At 44.7% G+C, this 20,028-nt stretch overlaps 1 protein-coding gene across 3 annotated transcripts in view; it reads right to left on the bottom strand.

Moving 5' to 3' along the window:
• CENPE (centromere protein E) overlaps nt 1-16,910 on the bottom strand; it is a 74,516-nt gene extending 57,606 nt beyond the window's left edge. For all 3 annotated transcript variants that reach the window (XM_083178993.1, XM_083179002.1, XM_083179009.1), the window contains exons 1-9: nt 16,627-16,910; nt 14,702-14,796; nt 13,797-13,886; nt 13,571-13,689; nt 13,331-13,450; nt 10,210-10,291; nt 9,461-9,528; nt 4,236-4,310; nt 123-262 (exon numbers count right to left, since the gene is read on the bottom strand). In XM_083178993.1, the coding sequence (XP_083035119.1) occupies nt 123-262; nt 4,236-4,310; nt 9,461-9,528; nt 10,210-10,291; nt 13,331-13,450; nt 13,571-13,689; nt 13,797-13,886; nt 14,702-14,796; nt 16,627-16,682 (845 nt within the window). In that variant the 5' untranslated portion in view covers nt 16,683-16,910. The remainder of the gene's footprint in view (nt 1-122; nt 263-4,235; nt 4,311-9,460; nt 9,529-10,209; nt 10,292-13,330; nt 13,451-13,570; nt 13,690-13,796; nt 13,887-14,701; nt 14,797-16,626) is intronic.
• Between the last annotated feature and the right edge of the window lie 3,118 nt (nt 16,911-20,028).

Below are 20,028 nucleotides of genomic sequence, written 5' to 3'. Positions count from 1 at the left end.
AAGGGATGCGTAACAAGAGCAGAGTTACTCATTTTCTGTGCACATCACATTCTAAATACATATACAGTATAAACCTGCTTCAACAAAGAAAACCATGAATGAACAAATTATCAAATGCTTACCCTGCTTGGCCATCACTGAGTTTCTTGATCACTTGACCCAAGATAAATAAGCTGCGGTTGATGTTACAGCCTTCCTTAAATCTGACGCCTTCTGCTCCGGTTTGGCTAGCTCTTTCACTTCCTGCCAAATCCACAAGATTCTACACATCGCAAAACAGATTATGTTAAGAGTTACCGTCACAGAATTATTCAATGACTTGCCAGGGTGACCACTTTGTTTGTACAACGGTCAGACTGTTGGGGGTTCTAGTATTCAATGTAATTATTTGAAGAGACATCCATTATTGTTTCATGCTTAGACGCAGAAGCCATAACTAAAATATGAAATTGAAGATCAATGTAGACAAGGACTTTGGCCTTCATTCAGATTTGATCGCAGTACAAATTTGATCTCAAAATGGGCAAAACCATGTGCACTGCAGGTGGGGCAGATGTAACCTGTGCAGAGAGTTAGATTTGGGTGGGGTGTGTCAAAACTAAAATCTAAATTGCATTGTAAGAATAATGCAGCCAGTATTTACCCTGCACAGAAACAAAATAACTCCCCCAAATCTAACTATACATGTTACATCTGCCCCACCTGCTGTGCACATGTTGTTGCCCATTGTGAGAGCAAATTTGTACTGCGATCAGAATATAAAAAGCCTACAGGTATTGAAGGGAAAGCACTCATTGTTTTAGTAAATTTAAAAACAGACAATAAGTCAATTGTAAAGCATTAGGACTGCCCAATTTTAGAGATATGGTCCAACAACATGGACCATTATAGGTATTCCCCCCCCCCATCCCAATTCAGCCATTACCAGCTAGCATTTACACATTCATGAAAAATAAATACTACGCATACACAGTAGTTACCTCCTAACGGCTCACAATGCATGCTAACAGAACTGATAACGGTTCTCCTTAAGTTGGGTACACAACTTCATATTTGTCTATCCAATCTGTCTGGTGAGTGAAAATTAGATAGATAGGGATATTTTATATATATCTATCTTGTTTAGTTTCATGGCGGCAGTGCGAGGATGCTGAAGCTATGAATATTGGTAGCTTGCCAAACTACCTTAAGCTACGTAGCGACTGTTTGAATTCTGGCAGCTTGCCAGCTGCTTAGGTGTTTAGTTTCAGGGCACAGTGCGTGCCGCCTTACTTCTGTCATGTAGGTTATCAGCGTGCTACGCGGACTCCAAGGCAGCCCAGCGCTGCTACTCCTAACCTCCTGTGAAGTGAGCGCTTCTCACACAGCGCTTGTGCCCGCATGATATCCTCTCTCCTGTGGAGAGTGGATCATGAGGGCGCCGGCGGAGAGGTGCTCCATCTTTGTGATACGTAGGAGCATCTCAAATGCTCCAGCAACAATGCAATGATACCCTCCTGCCTCTGAGTAGCTATTGCTCAGATGTAGAATATGGCAGGTTTCAATGTGTTCCTGAAACACCCCCACCATCCACCCGACCTATTCATACCCCCACCATCCACGTCGGTGTGGAGTGGATTTATATAGTGTGGCGAGCGCAGCGAGACCCACGAGGGGACGCGGATAACTTCACATGTATTCCGCTGCGCTCACCACACTATATAAAATCAACTCCATGCAGACGTGGATGGTGGGTGTATGAAAAGATCGGGAGGACATGTAACACGTCCGCTCGCCACGCTTTAGGAGGGCGTGGATAGTGGGGGTATGAAATGGAGGCATTTGCCAGTATGTAACATGGAGCACTGGCAAATGCCTCCTTCATTGTGCATGACACGCAATTGCGTCTGCACCCACTCTTTGAACAGGAGAGGCACGCGCTGCTCATTGCTGAAGCATCTGAGACGCTCCGCCGGCGCCCGCATGATCCCCTCTCCACAGGAGAGGGGATCATGCGGACACAAGCGGTGTGTGAGGCGCTCACTAGGCTTCACAGGAGCTTAGAAGTAGCAGCACTGGGTTGCCAAGGAGGAGTCAGCGTACAACGCTGATAACGTACAGGCAGCTGGCGAGCTGCCAAGATTCCTAAGCTAGAGCGGCACGTGCTACGCTAACAGCGTAGCTTAAGGCAGTTTGGCAAGCTGCCAATATTCATAGCTTCAGCGTCCTCGTGCTGCCACGAAACTAAAGAAAAAAAAAAATATACATACATACATCTAGGAAGCAAATGGCAACCATTCGCTCCCAACACATACTAATTACGTTTGTTACATTTGCCCAGATATATTGGGCAGATAAACCTTCATATGTGTATCCAGCAGCGAAGAAAAATGCTGTGATATGTTTTTAACTAGAGCACACCCGAGCCGCTCATAGAAATACAAATTGTAACCCAAAGTGGATGTTGTGCCATCAGGCAAGGAGAACCATTTCAGCAGCAGAGGGCATCAAAGTTTAGTATATACGGTGACGTTACATTAGGATTTCTTTTTAATGGGTTCCTCCACAAAATAAAATTACACATGATAAACTGCAGCCATTTAATATTTAAGAAAACTTTGAAAATAGTTTAATTTTCTATAGATTTAAAATCAGCATGAGAAATACCATGGTACATTAGTAAATATTATCTATTGCTGTACTCTAAAAGTTATGTTACCAGAAAAGTCCTGACATCTGTGTGGCATTTGTTTGTGTGGGTTTCCACCCACCCAAAAAAAAAAAAAAAAATAACCCATGCACCTACAGACATATAGTAAATAGTGTTCCCTCTTTGCTTCTTTTGCAGGGTGCCATTATGTGTAATGGAAATTATGGTGTGTGGTATAATGTGTAATTGTCATTACGACAGGAAAAACCTGCCCTGCCTGTTGGTCAGCACCCTGCCCCTAAAGTCCTAGAGTGAACACTAGTAAAATGAATGGCTGCTGGGAAGTTTTTCTGCTTGTGTGGAATTTAACAATAGGAATTGCAAATATATTCCGAAAAATGCTGTATAATTGGTGTCACTATGTAAAGCCAGAAAATAGACCGGTGTCTAGATAAGCGTATCGGTGCTGTTTAAGGTAAGACCAGAACTTGGCAACAATGCTTTACCAACTGTACTACAATGCATAAACACCATCACTTGTGAACCTATGTTAATGTAGTCACTTATACTAATATATCGCTAGCATCAGTTTGTCTGGAGTAGCTGTATAGCACGTGCAGGATATCAAAAGCAGCGATTGTTTACCTGAACATTGTTGCCAACCAATAAATGGCACTGGAAACCACAGCTAGTATAAAATTCCAATAGGCTATTGCATTAATGCTTTAAATTCTAAGTGAAGGTGTCAAAAAAAATAAAATAAGGGTGTGACATTTGCCAGGCAAACTTTAAAAAAAAAAAAAAAAAAAAACCATATATGTTTACTTGATATAGGAAATATAATATACAACATTTCTATTTGAATTTATATAACAAATGTGAGCAATGCTGGTCTTTTTAGTGGATATTTTGCGCATCTCACACAGCAGTTGGCACTCAAAGGGTAAAATATTCTCTCCGCCAGATTGCTAGGGTGAATGAATAATATCAGACTGCATAGTAGAAAATCTGGCTTCACTGTAGTAGGCAGCAGTATAGGACACCTAGACCCAATTCAGATTCATTCAGAATGGGGCAAATTATCCACGTTCCGATGTTTGGGGGTCTACGCAAGCGTGTATTTGTGCATGTGCAGACCCCGGCAATGAATGGCGTCAGAATTACACACTTGCCGGGCCGCTTGTTGCATGGAGGGAGGGCCAGGAATGGGGCTTGCCCAAGTAAATTTTCTTAACCCAATTCAATCACTTAAAAGAAACCCAACAACTCAAGACACTTTCGTAAAAATTGATCAGTTAAGTGGTTTATTATAGCCACTAAAGTTCTTTTTTCAATTTCACATGAAGAAAATTAGTTTGTCACTTTAATATCTGCATTTAATAAACATTCCATAATGGCATACAGTCGGCCCTTTTTTCTTTTTTTTATTTAAAGTATTTGGTTATCAGAATCCAGCAAACGCTACTTGTTTGTCGCTAATGGCTTGCCAGTGACTGTGCACATAAGGACAACCACCATCACCCAAGAATGGGGCCTCTCCTTCAAAAAAAAAAAAAAAAAAAAATGACAGGGTGTCTTGAGAACAGCACTGTTCTAGACTACTCACCAGGTGAGATACCATAACTGCGCCATCACAGTTCTCTGAATTCCCAGGCTCGTTTTGATCACGACTTTCTACAATCTTTTGAAAGAAAAGAACATAAGGTTAGAGAAAAAAAAAAAAAAATCACTGATATAATAATTAGGGTACTCTTTACCTAGCACGGCGCCCATCGCGACCATCGCATGCACTAAAAAACGGGTGCGATGCGATGCCCGCGATTTCCCATAGGGACCAATGTTAAAAATCAGATTGGTCGCGATTTTAGTGTTAAAAGTCAGATTGGTCGCGATTTTTACATAGGAATCAATGTTAAATGGGCCACAGAGCCCTAATAGTCCCCCTGAAGTGTGAAATGGCCCCCACAATTTTTAACGCCACCCCACGATCAACGTGAACCCGAAGCGTGGCGAGCGCAGCGAGCCCGCGAGGGGCGGCGGTACGCGTCCTCCGACCTTTTCATACCCCCACTATCCACGTCGGCGTGGAGTTGAGAATAGAATAGTGTGGCGAGCGCAGCGAGCCACCGAGCCCGAAGCGTGGCGAGCCCCGCGAGGGGACGCGGATACCTTCACAGGTAAACGCGTCCCCTCGCGGGCTTCACAGGTGTCCGCGTCGCCACGGACACCTGTGAAGCCCGTGAGGGGACGCGTATAACTGAAGGTATCCGCGTCCCCTCGCGGGGCTCGCCACGCTTCGGGCTCGGTGGCTCGCCACACTATTCTATTCTCAACTCCACGCCGACGTGGATAGTGGGGGTATGAAAAGGTCGGAGGACGCGTACCGCCGCCCCTCGCGGGCTCGCTGCGCTCGCCACGCTTCGGGTTCACGTTGATCGTGGGGTGGCGTTAAAAATTGTGGGGGCCATTTCACACTTCAGGGGGACTATTAGGGCTCTGTGGCCCATTTAACATTGTTTCCTATGTAAAAATCGCGGGCATTGAGCCAATTAACGCTAAAATCGCGACCAATCTGTCTTTTAACATTGATCCCTATGGGAAAATCGCGGGCATCGCGTCGCACCCGTTTTTGATTTACCCGCGATGCCCGCGATTTTTTACCCCCGACGCCCGCGATTGTAATCGCGGGCGCCGTGCTAGGTAAAGAGTACCATAATTAGTTCTTACCTGATCAACCCTTTCCTGATGCCATGGGCGACACTAGAGTATAGCTGTACTTTAGTAATATGGGTATCAAGGTGGAGATGTGCTCTAGCAGCACTTATGATACAGATCTTACAGCTTTACCTTTTATTGGCTGCTGGAAGCAAAAAAACTTCACCTACTGATGTGTGTGTGAAAAACCCCTCTATCACTTTGGCCATCTGTGCAAGGCCCACAGACCATTTTCCACTGATGAATAAACTTTAATACCATTCAATAAAGTAGGATTTTAAATATTTACCTGTAAATACTTTTCTTCTAGGAGTCCATAAAAGGGATACTGGGGTTCAAAGAACTCCATAAAAAAACAAAACAAAAAAAACAACCAGGGTATGCTGGCTCCTCCCCCCTCCCACAGCCCAGTATAGGTAAAACTGTGCCAGAAGGAGGTAGACATACTTGCGGAGGAAACTTAAAACGCAAGTGATGAAACAAAACAACCAACACACCATTCATAACATTTAAAAAAATAATAATTACATATACACCACACACACACACACACACACACACACACACACACACACACACGTGCCATAGCAAGGTAAGCCAATACTACCTGCAGAATGGAAAACCACCAAGGTGGGCGCCCTGTATCTCTTATGGACTCTGAGAAAAAGTATTTACTGGTAGGTATTTAAAATCATATTTTCTCTATCATAGGGATACTAGGGTTCAGTACGATAGGGATATCCCAAAGCTTCCATAACGGGCAGGAATGCGATGAGACATCTGCAGCACCACCTGCCCAAACTGGGTAACCTCATTAGCCAGGATATCAAACGATAAAAATTAACAAACGTGTTCTTCCCAGAAGGAGCATGTCGGCAGAGCGGCATTGCTGAAACTCAACAGGCAGCCACCCAGGAGGGACCCACAGGGGGTTTGAATAGACTGCAGAACCGGAAAAGCACCAGATGTATGAGCTTGCTGAATAGTTAGGCAAAGCCATTAAGCAATAGACTGCTTCAGGCAGGACAACCCTCCTTATGAGCATCATACAGCACGAAAAGGAAATCTGTCTTACCGACACCTGCTACCCGCTTAAGATAAATCTTCAAGGCCCATACAACATACAAAAAATCAGTTCAGAAGACTGGTAACCCACTGGAACTACAATGGGTTGGTTCAGGAAAAATTAGGAAACCACCTTAGGCAGAAAACAGCGGACGAGTCTTGAGCTCCACTCTGTGACGTATTTATAAAAGTAGCCACAACCGCACCCAAGTTAGTGGTCGTAGGGTGTCGAGAAGAAATGAGGGAGCCAGGATGTGAAGATGCCTTGTCATGTGTTATTGTATTACATTGTAATAAATAATTAGGTTTTTAAAATGGGTCTTAGTAAATGTCCTTCTTGCAGCCTTGCATTAGCAATATGTGGAATAACCACGTTTCAACAACTCTTAAAAGACCAAATAAGGCATCTTGCATGACAAGGCCCCCTAATTCGGAGACCCTCCTAGCTGAGCCCAAAGCATCAGTCTTCCAAGTAAGGAACTTGTCCACCACAAAGTACAACGGCTCAAACCAGGAGGATTGCAGAAAGTCAAAAATCACGGACTGGTCACATGGAGCTAAAGTACAGAACATAGTGTCTATGGGCACCTTAAGATAGTCTGCTCAACCTCCAAGCTAACAAATGAAGCAGTTGTAAGTTTGGATAAACAAAAGGGCCCCTGCTGTAGAAGGTCGCTCTTAAATGGCTGAGGCCAAGGGTCGTACAATGACATAGCCAGAAGATCGGTGTACCATGCCCTTCTGGGCCAGTCTGGAACGATAAGAATCACCTGCCCTTCTCCTTACTGACCTTGCATGTGTAGAGCGTTAGATTTGGGCAAGTTATTTTGTTTCTGTGCAGGAAAAATACTGTCTGCATTAGTTTTACACTGCAATTTAGATTTCAACACACCCCACCCAAATTTTACTCTGCACGTTACATCTGCCCCACCTGCAGTGCACATGGTTTTGCCCATTTTGAGAACAAATTTGTACTTAAATGCCTTTGTCCAGTGGCAGAAAAACCCTTTGGGTCACTGTGTCCAAGACCATTCCCAGAACCAGGAGCCTCTGGGTAGGTACCAGATGGGACTTCCAATAATTCAGAATCCATCCGTGGCAGGACAATAGCCGAGTAGTCCGATCTATGCTGAAGGATAGCAGTTCCCTGGACCTCGCTTTTTTTTCCAAGAGATCGTCTAGGTATGGGATAATATTGATGCCCTGTGTACTACTCAGCAGCAACATCATTGTGAATACCACCGGTGCTGTGGACAGTCATACGAGCATTAACAGTTTCAGACTCTGCCCTTCAAAGAGAGCAAGCCGGAGGTATATGTGATGAGGCAGCCAAATTGGAGTATTGAGATACGCTTCCTCTATATCCAGCGATACAAGAAATTCCCCCTCTCCAAACCTGAAATCACTGCTCTCAAGGATTCCATACGGAAATTGGACACCTTCACATAAGGATCGAGATATTTCAGGTTTAAGATGGGTCCCATTGAATAGTCCGGGACTATAAACTCAGGTAGCAACTCTGCTGCAAGGGGACCTGGGCAATTAATCTGGTTAGAACAAACTTCTGTAACACTACTAACAGCGTATCTTGGGTGTCCCACGACCGACAAACTCAATTTGAAAAATCTGTGTTGGGGACAAGTGCAGAACTAAAGCTTGTACCCCTTTGATATTACATTCCTTTACCTAGGTATCCTTGCAAAAATGATCCAAGACATGGCTGAAGAACCACAGCCCCAACTCCAAGCCTTCCAGGGAAGGGGGCATTGCGTCAGGCTGAGACCTTGGAAGAATGGCACTAGAGCTCTGTTCCTGTGAGCCAGCTGAGGCCCCTGGAGCCCCTAATGGCATTAGAGGCACCCCTGGGTTTACCATGAAGGACTGCAGATCAGTAGTTTGAAAGGAACTCGTAACAGGCGGGGCAGCAGAGTGGAGGAAAGTGGACTTCCACTTCCCATTGTGTGGTCCCCGATATCAGACAACCTTCAGGCATGTAGGGGTGTGAAGCATGCGCATCACCTAAAGATGGAGGAATCTGTCCCCCCCCCCCCCCCCCCCCCTCCTCTAAGCTCCCACATTGCAGACATGCTGTATGCCCCCAAATAAATATATAACAATTTTTAAAGAAATTGAAGAAAAAAAATATCTGGAGCTCCAGAGGGTGCATCCTCTCTTGAAGGCACATTTTTCTAAACTTAGCTGTGGGAGGGGGGAGCCATCACACCCTATTTTTATGTGCACTGGACGCCTGTGTAAAAAAGTGAACCCCAGATTCCCTTATGGTTGATAAAGAAACAACTACCGACAGATCTTATTTACTAATTAGAGTGTTGTATAGTATTCCTAGTATGCAGACTTCTTCTACAATGGAGGTTATGGGCAGTATTCAATGCCACGGTGAGGGGGTTTTTCTACAGTGAGGAAAAGCTATCCTCGCCATCAAACCCCTCGCCGTTTCAATGTTAGGGAGAAATACACGCCAATCCTCTTAAATGGCGAGGTTCGCTACAAATTGCCACACTTTGTTTCCACCTCGTTGAAAAGAACCAGCGAGGTGGGAATGGCAAGTGAAGGGGCACTGAAGAGGCAGTTGAATACTCTGACGGTGAGCTATAGGCACAGCTCGCCGTCGGAGCATTGAACACCCTCTATTTTTAAAACTTAAGACTAAACACAAAAAACCTTGTGGTCAGACCATCCTTTAGAATAGAGCACAATGTTTTTCTCTCCTTTTATTCCAGATACCCAGAGAGTACTTTTACTATAACAATTGGAAGACAGGAGACTGCATTGTAAGCTATGACCACCAACGTGCAGATTTATCTTAACAAAAATGGTGTACCACATGTAGGATAATTGTTTCACTTATTACACTATGTTCACTTTTTTTTTGCTGTACATACCAAAATCTCCAAGCATTCATTTGTAGAAGTGCTGGAACTAGGAATCTTACATATAAATACAGTAGCAAGTATAAAGAAAATGCAGTATAAATGCATATCCACAGAAGGGGGTCAAAAAGAAAAACCATACAAACAAGAGACAACTTACCATTCTAAAAATGGTGTGCGAACGGCTGCTGTGGTCATTCATTTTAGTCTCACCGTAGTGTCTGTTCTCTGCCACATAATATGAATGGTCCAAGTTAATATTTAAAAACAAATTAAAATACAACACAGATACCTAAATATACACAAGATAATTAGAGTTGCTAGCACCAATTAATCAATGTAGCAATCTGCCCATGATGAAGTTACACTAATTCCTTATTTAGGGTGTGTGCCAGACAATAGGAACCAGGCCATAACATCTGGGTGAAACAAGGAACCCACAAACACTGTAAAAGGCATAATTTAAACTGCACTCAATGTAACCAGAAGGGACATATGATCAATGAGAAGCCAGTGAAGCAAGCTGTATGGTCAAGTTTACTAACCACAAAAAGGCACTGTGTTGGCAGACTGGTTTAATCCTTTGAGCACCAACATCCGTAAGACCCACAAAATATCCGTTAAAAATGCCAGTGTCACTCACATTTGTTATAGAACTTCAACTAAAAGTGTTTGTGAAAATATTTCCTATATAAGCTAAACATTACAGCCCATTATGAGAAGTAAAAATGTTGGCTTGGCAATTTTTACACCAATTTTGTCAAATTCACTTGGCACTTAAAGGGTCAATTAAACACCCATTAGGTGCACATTACAAAAACTTTATATAAATATATTTATGGAGTAAGTAGCAAAGTAGTATTTGAAAATTATACATTTACACAAAAAGGTATAAAGGCAGGTTCTTACTTTCACCCTTTTTGATCCATTTTAGGACATGCTCAGGAGTGGTTACAAGTTCTTCTGTCAAGCTGGCAACGTATACATTCCGCTACAAAACGAGATATTGCATCAGTTTAATGCCTTGGTTGAATAAGGGCGTATTCCTTTTCAATGGTGTTTAAAGTCTGCACTCACTAATGTGGTATGCTGTACTAGTGGTTTTATTAGATTTAAATGTAAAGGCCCCCATACACTATGCGATTTTGGGACGATTTCATAACTTTGGGCCGATAACCAGTTGAAATTGGCGCAAAATCGCGAGTGTGTGATATCTGATCCGATGCGTGGTCCCGTGCGCATCGGACCGGATCAGGGAGGTCGGACGGTCAGCATGTACGATCACGTCCGACCTCCCTGTATGCATATGCCTGCCCACCTGACAGGCATATGCATGCAGACAACCGGGGGAGCAGTGGGTCCCCGAATGCTGAATGAGAGAGAGACTGATCATCACACTGCCCCGGCCAGGTCAGCACTCGCCGGCGCCGCCAGCCAAGCGCTCAGGGACCCGCTGCCCGCCCCACTGCTCCCCCTGATGAGGATCACCACCGCCCCCTGCACATCACTGCCCGCCCCCTGCTCCCCGACATGTGATAAATCGCAAGCGATTTATCACATGTCAACTTTGGCTCATCAAGTGCCAAATTGTATGTGAGCCTCCCGGGGAGCTCCCGGGCGGCTCACAGGAGAATTGGGTCCGACTTGTCCTGAGGACAAGTCGGCCTAATGTATGGGGTAGGGATGGACATCGATGGTCGATGTTTCGGAACCATCGATGTTTTTCTTTCGATGTTAGTGTTTTTACCATTTAATGGTGACCTTCCGATGTTTGTCACCATCGAATGCTAATCATTCGATGGTGTACCGATGGTGGCTTATTTTTTGTAATTCCCAAAAGCTATGCCTCCCCTGGCTGCTGTGTCTGTGTCAGGGAAACTTCCTAGGTTCGTTGGAGGCTGTCTGACTTTCTCTCTGCTTCTCTCCCTCTCCCTCTCTATGGTTGCTGTAGCTGCTAGGCAACAGGGCCCACTGCTAGTTCTGATTGGCTCTCCCTGACTCAGAGAGCCAATCAGAGCACAAACCTCACCCTGCAGCACCAGTCACTCAAACAGCAGCAAATTTCACAGACACACTGAGCTCTGGAGGATTCAGAGAGGAGGAGAAGTCACTGAATGTTATACCAGCTCAGGCAAGCTACAATAATAATAATAGGTACACAATACAACTAGCTACAGACACACTGAGCTCTGGAGGATCAGAGAGGAGGAGACAGTGACGTCACTGAATGTTATACCAGCTCAGGCAAGCTACAATAATAATAATAGGTACACAATACAACTAGCTACAGATATTTGTGAATGTCAGTCATACAACACTCATTAATATACTGCATTAGTATTACCAGGCAGCAACCACTATATGATCATCAGTGAAGTGTTGGTCAGAGATTGTCAGTTTCTGTGAATATAGTGAGATAGTGAGGAACAATATACACAGTCCTGGGGTACCAGTGGAATGAACCAAGATAAAGGTGCCCATACACTGCTGTGACGTCTCGCAGCAGTGTACGGACACAGGACAGCCTGCAGGCTGCAGGGACCTTCCCGGCGGCAGGAACGCATGCGATCCGTTGTGATAGATTGCATGCATCCCTGCATCCCACCCGCCTCACCGCCAGGAGGAACGGGTGGCTGCCTGCCGGTCTGAGCACCTGGTCGGGTCCGATGCGCACGGGACCCAACAGCATGTCAGGGAGAGGCGATTTGGTCCGATTTAAGGGGTCGATTGGTCGCAATTGGCCACAATCGGACCAAATCGCCTCAGTGTAGGGGCACCTTAACTGTTTTTATATATAGTGAACTATTTTTTATATTACGTGACCTTGTCGCTAGCGATTGGTCGCTCAGTGACCGAATTGCTGGTTATCAGTATTTTACTGGGGACCAGTGATTCTAGCAAGTTCCTGCGACCAGCGACCGTCGCTGGGCTGCGGTGGGAGCGCACACACGGCGAAGGTCGCTAGGTATCACCGGCAATATGGTCACTGAGCGACCATATAGCTGACGATGGAAGCTAGAATCGCCTAGTGTGTAGCATTATAGTGGTGCCCCCACAGATCCTGGCACCCTAGGCAGCTGCCTAATGGTAGAGCCAGCCCTGCTCATTGCAATATTTATCTCACCATATAAATGATGTGATGACCACTATACCGTCATCTCCCTTATTTGTGTGTGTGTGTAGTTACACTTGCCTTATTAAATAGACATTTTCCTATCTGGAAAAATAGTGAAACCTAAAACGAGTTCGTTTACAATTTATCTAATTTTATTACATTTTGATTACTTGCTGTTAAAGTGTTAATAATGTGTACAAAATTATTATACTACTTCATCATTGGGCATTGTGTGAATATTATATATGTATATTATACACACAATGTCCAATGATAAAGTAATATGTTGCTCAGAGCCTGGGCCCTGCCACCAAACTCAATTACTACCTTACAAATGGCAATACAGGCTTTTGCGCATGCACTAGTCATATAACTAGTTTTCACCATCGAATACTTTTGATTCGATGGTTAGTTACCATCGCATCGAAAGTTTCAATGGTGGAAGCACTGCCATCATTTGATGGTTGGCTTCCGATGTCCATCCCTAGTATGGGGGCCTTAAGTATTCTACGGGGCAGAAAATCACACCATCCTCTTTACAGAGATAATAAGGATGATTAGGTCAGCAGCACCAGGTGTCATAATACAAACAGGAAGTGTTACAGAGCTTGGGTTTGCTGGGAACTGGTCTCTCACCACTAAGCCTGGCAGCACTGAAGAGACAAGCCATGTGATAGGTCACAGTGGCCGAATCAGTATGCCCTACAAATCCTGTATTACCCAGAGTTTAATGCTTAGATTTAGGTGTATATCTGTGACTGGAGAGTTAACCAAGTACTGCCATAAAACTCAGTCTCAAGAAATGACGTTGCATTGTGCAGGCCACCAGGTGTAGTAGGCAGGGTGTTGTGCAGCTAATTAAACGGTAAATGAAAGCCAATAAATTAAATGAAACCACCACAAAATTTAACGTACACCCATATCTTCTCTTATTTCCAATGGCTTCCTTTTTCCATCAGCACATAGGAGGTCTGTCACAGTTTCATTGTAAATTTCCATGTACGACACTCTCAACAAGAACTCTCTATTTGGTGCCTACAAAGAAAGAAAGTACATATTACAAACAAGCCAGTAATTGTTCACTTTAAGGTATATGCTCTTTACTCTATTGTCAAAGTGTTAATGAAAAATTAAAGTCACTGCATATACTTTTACCTTTTGGATAATTTGAAATACTTCTTGAACTGCCCGAGGTATTATTCCTAGGTTATCGGACGTACCCATCATAGTGTAGGTTTTCCCAGATGATGTTTGCCCATACGCAAAGATTGTGCCTGTGGTGGAAATAAAAAATGATATGCACCAAAAGACTTGTTTTAACATACATACGTGTATATTTTATTTTGGCCAAAACAATGTTGCAGTGATAATGATAACTTACCATTGTAGCCCTGTAGAGCAGAGCGAATAATCGGAACGGCTACTTCCTGGTACACTTGAGCTGTGGTCTCGTGCGAATCAAAGACCCGGTCTAGGAAAAGTTACCACAGAAAGATTAAGATATCCGATCTGCCAGTAATCAGAGCACCAGAAGTGTCTCTAGATTTAGCAATTAGTGTGAAAAGTCATGGAAGCACATAGAATGGCCATCACGTCTCATGTTGTACGAAATAAATGCATCAAGTTTTTGGATCTTTGCTGAAAATGAGCAAGATAATACAGTACGTTCACAATAAAACTTCCAAATTAAATGTCATTTTAATAAAAAGGCAACCTATACAGATGCATTAAACTAGTGCAAACGGAATAGGATGCGGCTTGAGAGCAGATAAGTAACTATGGTCCGAACAGATTGCTATAACATGAGTTCCCCAGACTCTGCCGGCAATGGCTACATTGTGACATTTCATATTGATCACCAACAATGAGACATAAAATAATGCTGGATTGAACCAGGACGTAGCTGAGATTACAATAGTTTTTGAATTCTGCATGATCTAGGCAGAAAAACAGTGTTCCTAAGCTGCAATATGGTCAGGGTGCAGTACAGTCATTTCCCTGTACACATTAAAGAAAGCAATGAAGGAAACTTTGAGGCGTTATCTGTAGATAGTGTATAGGAAAGATCTTGACACCTGCAAGTTACTATGTAAGCCATTTAATTTAGGTAAAGTAGTCCATATAAACGTACATTCACATTTCATTTTGTTTAATCAAGACTAGGAAGTATTGATGTGTACACTATCAAGACATGCTTATATTGTAGGAGACAAAGTATCCATTTTGCTGAGAACATAAGCAACATGAGAACACACGCTCACTAATTGGATTATAGATAACACTTACCAAAATTAAAGGACTTTGGTCCATCAACCTGGGATACTGTTGAATTTTCTACCTTCCATTGCAGAGGAACGTGCTCCCCTTGTTCTCCTTGCTCTCTGTCAATTAGAAGTTAAACCAGGTAAAAGGCAATCAGATTATCCTCCTCTAGACAACGTAACCCCTATCCTCAGATTCATAAACATTTATTTAAATAGCACCAGCATATTCCATTTAGGCTATTCGACTGAGGTGTTGAAAATGAGCCCAATCATACATCTGGGTAGTGTGTCACACCAAGTATTATGGACCCTGTTACTCGGTCATTACAGAGCTTCCTCCCCGCTTTCCTTTTCCTAAAATAGTTGAGATCCTAGATTAGAGTTTGTCCTTCCTAATTTAGCTGCTTAGATCATTAATTTCTCTTGCAACTGTTACCAGGATTGAAACCTGGTGCACTGTTTTCCGACGGCAGAATCCCAATTGTATACATGCAAGGTGGATAGCTTTAAAGCCTGACACCCCTCCCAGCCTAGGCTGCTTTTGGGGAGGGTTAAAAAGGATAGCAGGGGGAAGGAGAGTATAATTATCTATGTACTGTTAGGATTATCTGCATCGGGAAGCCGGTGTTTCCGTATACAGACCTCCGGTATCCCCACCGCTAGTCATCCATATTAATTCCAATTAAACAGGTTCTGCAGCTGGCTAAATTTAAACCTGGTTTAAAATCAGCTACATTACCAATGTAAATGTAGGTATCGTTTAGGGCAGGCATTTCCAACCACGGTCCTCAAGGCACACCAACAGTGCAGGTTTTGTAGATATCCAGGCTTGAGCACAGGTGACTTAATCCATCTGTGCTGAAGCCTGGATATCACTAAAACCTGCACTGTTGGTGTGCCTTGAGGACCGTGGTTGGAAATGCCTGCTTTAGGGTATATGATGACTAAATATGGTTAAAATACCAGTAGTAAGTATGCAGAATCTGAAATTACAACCTTTCTGACAATAGTGATCATAAGTATGCTTTCCTAAAAGGTGTCAGAACACTGACCATTGGGATGCAGCTACGTATCTCCAAAATGCCAGTATCCCATTATGACAAGCCTATATACATACAACACAAATTTTAGAACTATTAGCATAACAAAGTTCAATTTGTCCTTACACTTATGGACTGTCACTATACTATAAGCCAGGGTTTTGGTCTTCAGGTACCTCTAGGTTTTAGAGATCTCTTTAGGACAATTTAAATAAGCATCACCTCTGGATCTTCTAAAGCAGGCATGTCCAACGTTGGCCCTCCAGATGTTGTGAAACTACACATCCCAGCATGCTTTGCAATAGTTTTAGCATTCTCTAATAGAGAAACTGTGGCAAAGCATGCTGGGATGTGTAGTTTCACAACATCTGGAGGGCCAACGTTGGACATGCCTGTTCTAAAGTATGTCATGTAAAGCAGCTAAACCCATGCAAAGTATTGGGTGATCAGTCAAACCAGCAGTGTGGGCACCCAAAATGCTCACAGCATATATATGTACCCTGTATAGTGCGGGCATGTTGCAAAAACAGGGTTACCTACCTGACCCTCTCCTTCAGGGAAAGAACACTGTTCCTGGACTTCCCTGGTAATGTATGATTGTCATTACCTGTAGTGCAGTTAACTAGCTCCCCACAGGTGATGGCAATCATGCATTACCAGGGAAGTCAAGGAACAGAGTGTTCTTTCCCTGAAGGAGGGGGGTCAGGTAGGCAACCCTATGCAAAAACCATAATGGTCTGATTTTTACATAGTCCCCTAGAAAGGTAGCTTTTAAGTGTGATCTAATACCTCCTGTATGGCACTGCCACACACCATCATCACGACACCATGATCACTGCCTAATGCACAATACAAGGGAAGGACAAAACACTAGTCTGTGCTACCGCTTTCCCCGGTGACCAGCTACCTCTGTATGATGGGCCGTATGCGGAGGCACACTTTCACTGCGTCCCCCTCAGACATGGTTCTCCCCGGCCTTCCCCGCTGCCGCAATCCGAGTAAGCTGCTGCCACCGCTGAACTACGCCTGTCGCCGCTGCCGCTGAAACCATAGATTTGAATTTGCCTCCCTGCGGCCGCTGATTGGCTCTCATATATTTGACGTGAACAGAACGCCGCTTCCGCTCGGAGCAGACCGTGTTGCAGTCGCTATAGGGAGCGTGTGTGCTCCCTCCCGCGTGGCGGCAGCTGTCCTATAACATACATATTGCTGTTACTGCACACCGCGAAGCGAACACTGTTTTAAATAATTCTGAAATTCTGCCACATGGTATTATTCCGAATTTCTGTCCCCTTTAGTTGAAAAATGGTCTCTTCCACACTTGTCCTGTAAGGGCTGCTGCAAGGGACAAAAATGTGTCCTTGAAACTGAGCGAATGATGACAGATAAACACAGCAGCGCTCGCCTAGTGGTGGTAGTAGTATTACTAGGGAGGTCTGTGCTGTCACCACTCGTCATCACACAGTCACTGCGCTACCTATTTGTGCATTTATTCTTATGCCGCAGTGTGTTGTACGTTGAGCGGTGACTTGTTACACTCCATTATCCCATCTATCCCGTTGCATGGGATACCGTCGCTCTAGCTGTTGTGAAACTACAAGTCCCAGCATGCCTTGCCACAGTTTTGCTATTAGGAAATGCTAAAACTTTGGCAATACATGCTGGCATCAGTGGCGTAAAAGTTCATGCAAGATGCCCGGAGGCGGTATTGATAGTGGTGCGCCCCCCTCCCCCCCCCCCCCCCCCAGTGGTGCCACATCTGAAAAAAAAAAACACACACATATATAGTGACACCCGCTGGCCGCACCAGCCTGATGACGCTACTACGTATCCCCCCCCCCCCCGCCAGCCAGCCCTTATATAATATTTGCCTCCCTGCTTCCTATTTACCTTTGGTATAGAAGGTTCTTCAAGGAAGCGGGGTGCAGGAAGCTGAAACTGGAGCCAGGGAAATGCGGATCCGGATCCAAGGACAGAGGAATGCAGGCAGCGGGGGTCAGTGAGGTGCAGGGTGCCGGGGATAGTGAGGTGCAGGGAGCCGGGGACAGTGAGGTGCAGGCAGCGGGGGTCAGTGAGGTGCAGGGAGCCGGGGACAGTGAGGTGCAGGCAGCGGGGGACAGTGAGGTGCAGGCAGCGGGGGACAGTGAGGTGCAGGCAGCGGGGGACAGTGAGGTGCAGGCAGCGGGGGTCAGTGCGGTGCAGGGTGCTGGAGACATTGAGGTGCAGGGGGCCGGGGACAGTGAGGTGCAGGCAGTGGGGGACAGTGAGGTGCAGGCAGCGGGGGGTAGTGAGGTGCAGGCAGCGGGAGTCAGTGCGGTGCAGGGAGCCGGAGACAGTGAGGTGCAGGCAGCAGGGGTCACTGAGGTGTAGGCAGCGGGGGTTAGTGAGGTGCAGGGAGCCGGGGACAGTGAGGTGCAGGCAGCGGGGGACAGTGAGGTGCAGGGAGCCGGGGACAGTAAGGTACAGGGAGTCGTGGACAGCCAGTGCAGCAGCGCACCGCTGATGTTCCATAATAACTGTTAAAATGAGTGCCCGGCAATGCTGCTTGCTTCGGCAGCAGCATAGAAGGATGGGCGGGCTGAGGCATTGCTCCAGCCCCACTTCCAACCATGCGGTGCTCTGTTCCATCCTAACCGAAGAAGCAGCAGTGTGGGATGGTCCACACTCCCTAGTGACGCCACGGCTTCCTTCCTCTGGGCAGCCTGCGCACCAGCCAATCAGGGTGCTGCAGGCTGTAGTTTTAAATATCATTGGATGCTGAGCCGTCGCTCAGCAGTGTGTCCACTCCAGACTATCTGTGCCGCACAGGGCAGGCACCGTCCTAATGTAAGTTTAGCTGTCAGCTCACAGCAGAAGGGAGGGCAGCTGCGCGGATCGGATTCGTAATAGAGATCTGATCCGCGGCAAGTGGCAGCCGCAGGAGACCCTTTTAGAGTGGGGGTGGGGGCCTGCTCTCTGTGCCCCCCCTGGTGGATAACGCCCGGCGGCAAAAGCCTCCATTGCCTCCGGGAGTTACGCCACTGGCTGGCATGTCTAGTTTTACAATGTCTGGCGACCCACAGGTTGCCCTTGCCTCATACACCTAGGGTGCCAAACGCGGTCCCGACAGTCATTTACCCGACAACAAGAAGATTAATCTGCACAGTCTTCTATGTTATTGTCAGATAACCCTATTAATTGTATTACCATTGATTCAGGTATTGATATATATATGGAGGTGCAACCCAGGAATCGGTATAATTGTACAGACAAAAAGAAGAAAAGGATTTCCTACAAGAGACACTCTTGAGCTGACAAATTAAGGCTTATTCAGCGTTCATGTTGTATATTTTGATAAAGTGTCCCAAGAAAATGAATTAAAACAACTTTTAAAGTTGTTTTATTAAGAACTGCGAAATATTAAAAATATAAGTGAAAAAAGTGCATTAAAGTGAACAAAAATTAAAATAGAGCTGTACGTCTTTAACGTGTGTTTCTTTGTCTTAGTGACGTCTAATGACTGGTAAACTGTGTGACTGCACCGCAGAAGGATTGTGAATCTGTGTTTTATGTATCACTTCACTTTTGCGAGGCTTTACTGAAAATTGTTACTGTATCGTGGGGTTCTTTTCAAAAAGTTGTTACTATGTTTATTATGTTGCAGTTTTCATCTGCAATGATTTCTTTGATATATCAGGATACAGAATACTCCACTACCCAGTAGTATGTAGTGGAATGTGTTTTATCCCACAGTTGTAAAGCGATAGTTGGGATTATTCAGTTGGGCTCCGTCAAGTGAAGTGAAAGGGGTTATTATAATAATTATACCCCTATTGTGTTGGCTTTTTCCTATGTATTGGTTCCCAGATCGTATCATAATCTGATGAATTTCTGCTATACAGTAATTAGCAATGTAATGAGTGTGATACCAAAAACTGATCTCTATCACTCATATATGCAGCTTGTCATTACGATGGGGGTTTGAACAATATATGCAATTTCAAATCAGTCATAGAGAGAGAGGCTGGTCATGATGGCATGTATCGATAACACCTTATTGTATATTATGATGGTCCACTAGATTGAATGATTGAACACATCAGTATATTGGTTTGCATGAAATCATGTATTCCAGGGTGTACAGGTAGCAAATGTCTGACTGGTTGACTGTGCTATCCTAGTTGACTGTATATTTGTCCAGGGATTTCACACAGTAAACCTACAGTAGTTTGCAGGAATCTATGACCTGCAAACTTCCTTTGTTCTAGGGAATAGGATTGCCACCTAGCAACAGCTGGTGGTTAGGGTGGCAAGCCTCCCGAATGCGCAG

The sequence above is a fragment of the Crinia signifera genome, chromosome 1 (assembly GCF_055691185.1).
Source record: "Crinia signifera chromosome 1, ASM5569118v1, whole genome shotgun sequence".
In the NCBI taxonomy this organism is placed as follows: Eukaryota; Metazoa; Chordata; class Amphibia; order Anura; family Myobatrachidae; genus Crinia; species Crinia signifera.
The sequence above is the reverse complement of the archived record's forward strand: the minus strand, read 5'-3'. Positions and strand labels throughout refer to the sequence as shown.